At 41.3% G+C, this 10,251-nt stretch overlaps 1 protein-coding gene across 1 annotated transcript in view; it reads left to right on the top strand.

Moving 5' to 3' along the window:
- Window positions 1-10,064: 10,064 nt before the first annotated feature.
- The window catches only part of mylk4b (myosin light chain kinase family, member 4b), a 37,914-nt gene continuing 37,727 nt past the window's right edge, over window positions 10,065-10,251 (top strand). The window contains exon 1 of the mRNA XM_030726778.1: window positions 10,065-10,249. Coding sequence (XP_030582638.1) covers window positions 10,191-10,249 — 59 coding nt within the window. The 5' untranslated portion in view covers window positions 10,065-10,190. The remainder of the gene's footprint in view (window positions 10,250-10,251) is intronic.

The following is a 10,251-nucleotide window of genomic DNA, read 5'->3' as shown; positions in this document are numbered from 1 at the left end:
AATTAATTATATTTCTGATTTTAATTTAGTCAGCATGTACAATGGAACATTACACTATATGCTAATAGTCATTTTTGTTGTATTTGATGTTTTTCTGCAGTGGCAGGACTCCTGGGACTGTTTGTGTTTAGATCCTTATTTTATTAATGTTGTGAACATTATTTAACACATACTGTGTTTAGGTTTTGATTCTGGTGGCTGCGTCATGTGATTTGCAGTGTTTTTGTAACTACTGTAAGAACAGTATATAGCATTGTGTGTAGTTCATGTGAGCTATGCTCCTGACACTCGAGTTGTACAGCATATGCAAATTTGAATAACTTTTCCCTCTTAAGCTGACATAAATGATTTTATCTTTTTCTTTGTTTTAATTTTATTTATCTAAAGATATTTTATTACAGTGTGGCTGCTGTAAATCCAAACACATGAGCCAAAAGGGGCTGAAATGCTCAGTGCAGCTGCAGAGCTAGGTGTTAATTCTCCACTGCTTCATCACCCACCACTCCGCCGGTTCATTAAGCACTGGGGGTAAAAGTTCATGCATGACAGGTTAGTGGGTTTAGTTCATGAGTGCAGTCTGTGTGAGTGTGTGTGTACATCACACTGCATACATGCTGAACACACCCTGGCTGGCACCCCTAGGCAACTGAAAACCGTCACAACCCTGGCAAATGAAATATCACTGATACTGCAGTTAGCTGCATGTTTATAATACTGACCTTATAACCCCAGCATTAATGCTCCCTCAATGCAATTAGATAAGGTGTTACATATTTGATACAGATTCTGCAGCTGCCCATCTTGAAACCACCAACAGAGGATGAACACTGTGTCCCATCTCTGTGTTCCCTCAGATCTTCTCAGCTATTTAGCTAATCACTTACACATCCATGAATAAAAACTATTTGAATCTGATCATTTTACATGCTCTTATATTAAAAAATTACATTCGATGTTGCCAGTACAAAATATGTACTGTTAACTTGTGCCATCAGTATCTGTAATACTTGTGGAACATGCAGTGAGAGTCATGCAGCAAAGAATAAAAGGATCTGAATACATGTGTACAGTGTGTGTCTATGACTCAGGGGAGGCTCATTTTTAGTTTAGCTTTGGACGCAGCATCTATTCAAAGTATATACTGTTATTCCAGCGGTTTTCAATCGCTTCTATATACAGCCACGTGACAAATTAAAGGAAAATCCTGAACCCCTGATCCCTACAGTTAGGAGATCCTGAGGTTCTGTTGTGTTGTTGATGAGGCAATGGGTTCCTGCAAATCAGTACAAAGTCATTCTGAAGCATTTATTCCATCATGTCACATTATTGTTGTAAGTGGACACAGAACACACACATACACCAGGAATACCTGTTCAATCAGTACAATTAATTTCACTTTGGGGACAATTTAGAGTGATTTCCACGTCTCCCTTATCAAGCTACGTATCCCATATGTATCCACTTTAAAGTTTCAGAGCTCGGACGTGTGGCCACCAGGTGAGAAATAAGCAGCAGCATTAAGAGTTAAAAGAATGAAGTCAAATCAAAATTTTTATTTTATTGTGTGTGCTTAATCCCAAGATTAACAATTTCTGCAGCATTAATTTCTTTTCTTTTGCAACAGTGTTTCATAAAAACACAACATATTTGTTATGTTTTTGTTCATTCGTCATCATCTTACAGTAGCACATCAAGCCACTGCTGACAGATGGCCTCCACAGCTCTCGCCACACACTCCGATTCTGTGCCAATTGCATCCACATGCTGCCCCCACCTCTTCAATATCATCTCTCCATCTTCTCTTTACCACTTATCCAGCTCAGGGTTCCAAGGGGGCTGGAGCAGGATACAACCTAGACATCACAGAGCTAACACAGAGAGGCAGACAGCTATTCACGTTCATTTCACCTGTCCAGGGTGTACCTCACCTTTCATTCTGCAACACCTGGGATAGGCTCCAGCCGACGTACAAGTAGCAGAGGAAAGGTGGAAAGATGGATGGATTTTGTGACAAGCTGCAAATAACCAAAAAATGTTTGTTTTAAAGATGTTTCAAAGACATCCTGGCCTTCATCGGTTGCGCAGAGACAGTTACACATGTGAGTACAAACAACTTCAGGTAAAAAAGGTATTGATGAATTCTGAATTTGTGCATCAAACATTCACACACATGGTCTAAGCACAGATTTGTGTGTACACAAAGCGTGGCCAGATACCAACCCATCTGAAAAAGTATGGGAGATTTCAGACTGATGCTCTCCAACACCATCATGGTGCTCCATCCCTCCAGCGGAGTTCCAGAAACAGAAAATCAATGCCAAGGTGTAGAGAGGCTATTGGTGGTCCGGCACCTTATTAAGACAATTATGGTCAGTTATTCAAGCGGCACAAAAAGAAAAGAAAACATCAACGAAGAAACTATTTTTTATATTAAAGAAAAGTTTTATTGTTCCTTGCAAAAATAATGGCAACTTGACTTTAACATGACAACAGGACAAACGTACGCAGGTGTTGTTCACTTCCATTATTAGAAGTTGAGAAGGAGTAATTAAACTGTTTAAACAACATTTTTAATGTAAAAAATGTAAAAAGTGCGAGGTCAGCCTCCTGTCCTCGTGACGGGGTGTTGTTTGTATTGTAATCCTGGTTTATTGATCACTACCATGTACCTAGTGGTACATGGTAGTGATCAATAAACCAGGTACCACTAGGTACATGGTAGTGATCCAAAACAAAAACATGCTCCAAATTTGTAGATATGAGGTCATACCATGTACCGTACTCACCAACACCATCCTCCTCAAATGCATTTCAGATCAAAGCAAACACAGGTGCCCTTAATTATGTCATTTGAGGGAAGCAGCCTCTGCAGCCGGCCGCTGTGGTCAGCTGTTATTCCGGCCTCATTGTGTGCCCACACAGCTGTGACCTTCTCAGGGATCACTAAGGAATCCTCCCCTCTGATTGAGATTCCAAGTGAGATTAACCGTGGCCCCTGGAAATCTATGTCAAGTCTACCATGTGCCAACCATCAGCCTTTAAAGTGTGTGTTGTGTATGTTGCAGCTCATGTGCAGACATCGCCTGAAAGATTTACACTTTGTGCGATGCCAGTGCCCTTGCAGAAAACGTGATATATCTCAAAAACTGTACCACAACCATACCAGACAGTTTACGCAGCACATTAGGCTGAAAAATACCTCGCAGTAAACACCTCTCTTGAAGTGTGCACTGCATATCACCCCCCCGTGTCAGCAGAATTCAGGATTCCTGTCTGGGCAACTGTGGTACATGATTCTGCTATGCTGCAAAATTTTTATTAGGTATTTTTTTTTAGGAGTTTTAATATATGCTCACCAGACACCTCGCTAGTTAGACCAACTTTTACCTTCAGAACTGTTTTAATTCTTCATGGCAGATTCAACGTGGTGCTAGAAACATTCCTCAGAGATTTTGGTCCATACTAACGTGACTGTATCAGGCAGTTGCTGCAGATTTGTCAGCTGTACATCCGTGATGTGAATCTTTCACTCCACCACATCCCAAAGATGCTTTGTTGGCTTGAGATCTGATAACTGTGGAGGCCATTTCAGTACGGTCAACTCTTTCTAATGCTCAGAACCCAGTCTGAGATCATTTGAGCTTTGTGATATGGTGTATTATCCTGCTGGAAGCAGTCAAAAAAAGATGGGTGTGTATTATTTATGTATGCATTAAAAACAACAACAAAACAAATACCTGAATCCTTTACTCTGCACAGAGCTGTGAATAAAAACAATGTATCTTAAAGACAGTCCATAAGTCATCTAATTTTGAACTCCACTTAGCTTCGTTAAAACCAATGAAAATAACTTTAAACTTTAGGCTGCTGTTGATTAAAAACACCGTTTATTTATTAAAGTCACCATCTGTCATGTCACCTGACAATTTTATTAAAGGAAAAGTGGCAAGGGTTTTTCATAGAAGGGATTTAGTGTATGTGTAAATGAATAGCAGATGTTTTGTTGCTATGTGGTAAACACTAACATGCTGGTTCTTGAAAGGCCATTTAAAGGAATACAGGAGCAGGAGCGGTCACTTCAGTCAGACAGCAGCTGACTGTTTGTGTCTTGTAAATTTAAATTTAGCTTTAACTTGTCTTGTTGTCATTTTCCAGTACAAAAACGGCTGCGTTATGGATTACGATGATGTACACACAGTGCGACAATACTCTGTCCTATTTCCTGTGGCGTACACTACTATTGTCCCAAGATAATTTAATTGAGTGGGAGCTAAATATAACACAAGTGGAATGCAAACATTTGGCCCAGGGTGACACTCTTGGACAGATGCAAAGTACTGCTAAACCCTACAGCAACAAGCACCAATGTGCCCAATTATCACAGAGGAAGAAGGTGGAGGGAAAGGAGGGCACGAGGAAAGGCTCAGCGCACTGATAGGAAGGTCAAGAGAACAATAGATTATAACGATCAACACAACAGATGACAATGAGACAATCCAGTGTAAGCATGGTGCACAAATCAAATCTGCTGAAACACATTAAACTGCTTACAAAACTTCTATTTTTGTAAAATTATCTTTGTTTGCGTAATTTTTTTTTAGCAAAACAAGTTTGTGGAACAAACAAATGTTCTTTGACTGTGTCCATTTATTTGTACGTGTCCAACAAGTCCTTCAGATGAAACAAAATCAAATGTTTGTCTATACGCACTAGAACAACATATATAAAACACAATGTCTAACCTGAAACCACCAATAAGAGGCCAAATTTGTTACAATGTAATAACACCTCTAAAAATTGTTATGTATTGCCACATGCAATTTATTTGTTGTTGTGATTGAGATCTGGTCAAAACAAAGTGTACGCATACAATTTACCGCTCACTCAGACTTCTTTACATTTCTTATTGTGTGAAATTGTTGGGCTTAACTTTAAGAAAAAAAAAAAGAGGGGGGGGGGGTTAAAAGAGATCTACTGCTGGGGTTAAATTATGGGGAAATGCTGGCATAAATCTAAAGATGTGTAATCATGTTTGGTTTTCCAAAGAATGAATTCTAGAAAGAATTACAATTTTTTTAAAGGTAAATCAGCTTTAATGCAGTAGCTGCCTGGACGTCATACAGAGTGTTTACACTGTCTGTGTATGAATGTGATAACTGAAAGAAGTTAACTAGGATTTAACAGCTCAGAAAAAAGTGGTTAATAAGAGGTTAATAAAAGGGTAGTTTCACTGTAACAGCCTCCTAAATCTCTACTAAGCCACACATTTCAAGGTAATTACCAAGTTTCTAAACAGCCAAGCAAAGTTCAGTTCATACATGTCACAGAATTTTACATGTAATTGTACTATTATTTTTTTTTAAAATACGCTATTAATTAAAAACTGGATTAGAAAAAAAAAATCACTGGTTGCAATGGTGACGCACCCCAGCTGAAAATATGACCTTCAGACACAAAATGTACTTCCTACTTCCTAAGTTTCAATATCAGATCGCAGATAGCCATTTTCTGTTATTACCATAAAACAAATGAAATAGGCAATAATTAGGAAATCTGTTAGGCTTGTAAATTTCAGAATTGCCCATTTCTTCTCAGTTTCTCAGCATGTTTGCTAGCTAGTCCACCTATTATCATTTATGAATCATTGACTGGAAGACACTAACCAGATGATCAGGCAGAGAGACTCTGCCAGCAAGCACAGCCTCAACTGAGCTGCGGTTGTCTTGCAGTCCTGACGAGATAAGCATGTACGTCACCATCTAAGCAATGCACTAAGCAGGTCACATTTGTCACTCTAATTTGTCCAGCTGACTTCGTATTAACTGTACCTTATGATTTGTGTTGCTAATTAATTATTGTAGGTTTTTGTTTGTTTGTTTTAAATAAGCTGCCCAGCCATAACTAGGTAATGCAGTGAGGTAGTTGGTTAAAAAAGCTCAAGGTTAAATTTCTGAAGTGGACCTGAACTCAGTCCTAACTCTGTTCATTGGTCTGGGTCTTGGGCTGGTTTCAGGCCTAACTGGGTTTTGTCCCACAAATCTGGAAACCTTGGTAATCCTGCTGCACAAAGGTTAAATCTGGTGAAGCTGACATGTCAATTTGCATGAAAATGTAAAAGAATTATATTACTTGGTTTTAACTTAGTGTTTAGTTCATTCTAATTAATCACAGTACAGAAACAGCTATAGTGGAGGTTACAAATGATCTTCTTATGGCCTCTGGCAGTGGTTTCATCTCTGTGCTTGTCCTGCTGGACCTCAGCGCAGCTTTCAGTACTGCTGACCATGATGTTTTATTACAGAGATTAGAGCATGCCATATTGAGAAATAATGCTAGGAAGCAGACCGTGCCAACCAACACAAAGATGCTTGTACTCCAATCTGTCTCTGCCACAGGCCACTACCCCCACCCCCACCCCTGACAGCAAGTCAACTATTATTAATAATGACTACATACCAGATACACAAGCTATTAACTGATGTAATGAGGAAAAAGGCCCTCGTAGGGAACCCACATCTATTACTACCCAACCTGGAATACCAACATCACCATTGTAATCAAGAAAGTTTGAATGTTAAGCTTCCGGTACCTTTGCAGTGCAGTCAACATCCCGCTCATCCTATCCTGGAAATCACCTGTTTGCCCTGCTGCCCTTTGGCAGGTGTCATAAGGTCATACTGTTAAAACTCTGCTTCAGCACACGTTTCGCACCACAGACATCTGTGAACTGAACTCTGCCAAGGCCATCCCTATCTATAACTGCTCTCTGCTGCTCATGATGGCCAGTCCAAATATTTAGTATTCTCTTACAGTATCTACTAATGCAATATTGCCTCACCAAGACAATGGTAGTGTGTATATTAAATTATTTTATTTGGCTATAATCAAGACAAAATATTTTAGTGTTTCACACCCAGGAGTCTTTTTTTTTTCTTTTAATTCTATTCTAAATTTGGAAAAGCCACATTTACCCACAAAGGGAAGCCAGATACAGGCTAAACTCCAGTCACTGACTTCAGTGATTCTACAGACGAAAAAGGGATTTTAGACCCTCGCAGTTTGGGTTAGTCCAATGACTCTTTGTTTTCAAGGCTGTTTTTGACTCAGCCAACATTGTATGGTGTGCACACCACTCACTCCTACATACTGCTGGGAGGTACCTGGGCTATTTCGTAACTGGTACATGTTAAACTTAGAAATGTCTTAGAAACTGCTCTTTGTGTAGTGCTGCCAAAGTCACATACCGTATTTTTCGGACTCTACGTCTCTCCGGAGTATAGGTCGCACCAGCCAAAAAATGCATAATAAAGAAGAAAAAAACATATATAGGTCGCACTGGACTATAAGTCGCACTTTTTTGGGGGGGGGTTGATAGAATCCGAGACCCAGAGCAGAAATTCCATCTTGAACGGCAATTTAAAATAATAATGGATTAAAGAACAGGACGAACACGGTTACACCTACGTTATGCTAACGTAGCACATTCAGCTACATGACGCACAACGAACACGTGTTCGGTATTGTAACGTTGTAAACACACTTCCAAAGTCGGCGATGTTCACAACAAAGGTCGTCTTTATTAGCAGAAAAACGGCTGCTGTAGGCCACAGCCACGCCAACCACAACTACAACAGCGGAACAGCAACACACACACAGGCAAGCTCTCGGTCTTTTCTCTCTCTCCATGCTGCCTTCACGAACCTCCCGAACAGTCCGAAATCCCACAACATCAACACGCTCTCTAACTAAGAGAATCGCTACAGTATGTTAACGTAACATTAAGTTATTCAGATAACCATAGCATAAAGAACATACTAACAAGTTAACCAAACCATCAATCCATTGAATTCTTCATCCTCGGTGTCACTTCTAAACAATTCCGTACACTCCGTAGACGAAGCGCCGCTTCCTCTTCTGTGTCGCGTTAGTCAGGCTCGTCGTCAGCTGCAGTTCCAATTATTCCAGCCTTTCTGAATCCCAACAGGATGGTTTGTCACTGAAGCCCATGTTTTCTTGATCCATCCAATGACTTCCAGGAAAGTTGGGTGGCGCATTCTCCCAGTTGCCGTTAAGCTGTGCTCTCCATCCATCATCCACTGCGCCCACAGGTTACGCAAGACTGCCTTAAAGCTGCAGTTCACGGAGATGTCAAGTGGCTGGAGTATTTTGGTTCATGTGTTATAAATGTCACATATACGTCGCTCCGGAGTATAGGTCGCACCCCCAGCCAAACTATGAAAAAAAGTGCGACTTATACTCCGGAAAATACGGTAAGACAAAAGTGTTGGACATGTCTTTCACACTTGTTTCTTACCTCTCCAGACTGCACTTGGCCTTCCACTGATTATTTTAATGGTCAGGTTCCTGGGAAATGTGTCATGTGTGGTATGAATGGGAGGAAATTTTGGGAGATGTTTGTAAGACATGTTGATTTTACCCAGTTCCAGCCATCCCACTGTTAACTTACAACAGCGTGTAATTAATTGCTTTCTGAAGGGAGAGGTGCTACTGTGTATGTGAGCTGCAGACTTTACTTACTGCAAGGCTTTTGGCTTTATTTACACCCTTCCCATTCAGCAGCTGCAGCAGAGGTGGCTCCAGCTGAAATGGACTGAAGCCCAGTACCGAGCTGCTTTCTCAGCAGCTATGTGAAAATCTGTATGAAGTGGAAACTGCAGGATGTGCAGGTGTGAATGCATGCGTGTGTTAATCAGAGTGAACACGGGCGAGGTGATGATTGGTGGAACAGCTGCCGGCTTCTTCAACTGGCTTCTGGCCGGCGACAGTCCACAACGTAAGGCGCCTAACGGCAGGGCCACAGTGAGGGGGAGTCACTCATCTCCTGCCTCTCCCAGCCCAAAGCGTCTCTTGTAACAAGTATGCCTGCTTGTAGCCTTAGCCGTGTTAGGTTTTCTTGGTTATGTTAGATTTTCATGTACTTTGGCCTTTGCCCACCTGCACACACTAAATCCTCACTCATTAGATATGTAAATAAAGACAGCAATGACCAAATGTCATCAATCTGTTTGTGTGGCTGCTTGGGATTTGAGGAAAATGGATCACTTACATGTTGTGTCTCAGGCACCAGTAGATGAGTTTAACAGATGGAAATCAAAGCGCAGAAGTGTTTATTATGTTTCATTACTTCCCATATTTCTCCCCTCTCTATTATCCTACTTATTCTCTTAATGGATTTTGGTGAATGATGTTTATTGCTTTACTTTACTAGACAGATTTATCCCACATATCATAGAATTTAGAGCAACCTACCTCACGATGCTCGATCTTCCATTCCAGTTAGACAGGCATATAATCTCCTTCTAACTTTAGTATCTTTGAACTGTTTGAACTCATCAGTATTGTTTCAGGGAAACAAACCTCACTGTTGTTTACTTTCCTAGCATCAGGTAGAATAAAGTTGGTGACACTGGATACTAGAAATTCCCCCGGGAAGGTGGTGGAGACCAAAACAGAGCTAAAATTATCAAAGGATTTACCAAAGGACTCACGACTCCAAACAGTTCATCTGTTCACCCCCCCTCCATAAATACATACGTACACACACAAATCAAATTTCAGTTGATGGAGGTTTAAACAAAGAGTAAACATAAACAAGGTAGACATTTTTAAAACCTCAGTCTGTATCTTTGCTCCCTCCCCATTTTGACCTCTTACTCCCCCCACTCTGCCTCTCTCAGTCTATCATCCTTCCCTTTGCAGACACACATGGCACTCTGGCATTCCACTCATTCCATTATAATAAGCCACATTCCCTGGAACACTTACTCCACTCTGTCCCTGCTTGTGGTCCCTGAGTCCCAGGGCAGACACCTCCCCTCCCCTCTGCCCCCAAACACACACACACACACACACACACACACACCACCACTACCCCTCACCCCACCTTCCCCCCACACACCCTCTTTTTCCCTCACCCGCCCTCCTCTGGTGCTTATCCCGGGGCGGCTGTGGCTCCCAGTGCAGATAGCCACAAGCAGCCAGAACTTCCCATTAAGTTATCTATCCTCATCTGTCAGTTTGTCAGTCACATTGGGTCCCTCTGTCCTAGCTGCCCAGCGTGCGTAGAGAGGTTAAAAAAACAAAGCAAAAAAACATCCAGCAGCTGGAGCAGAAAGCAAAAACCAGTGGAGGAAGAGAGGAAACCTGGCGAGACGGACTCCATCACACCCATGAGAGACATGGGAGGAAAGGAGAAGAAGATTTTGGTGATTGCAAATGTGCACCAAGGGT

This window comes from Archocentrus centrarchus, chromosome 4 (assembly GCF_007364275.1).
Source record: "Archocentrus centrarchus isolate MPI-CPG fArcCen1 chromosome 4, fArcCen1, whole genome shotgun sequence".
NCBI classification, from domain to species: Eukaryota; Metazoa; Chordata; class Actinopteri; order Cichliformes; family Cichlidae; genus Archocentrus; species Archocentrus centrarchus.
The sequence above is the reverse complement of the archived record's forward strand: the minus strand, read 5'-3'. Positions and strand labels throughout refer to the sequence as shown.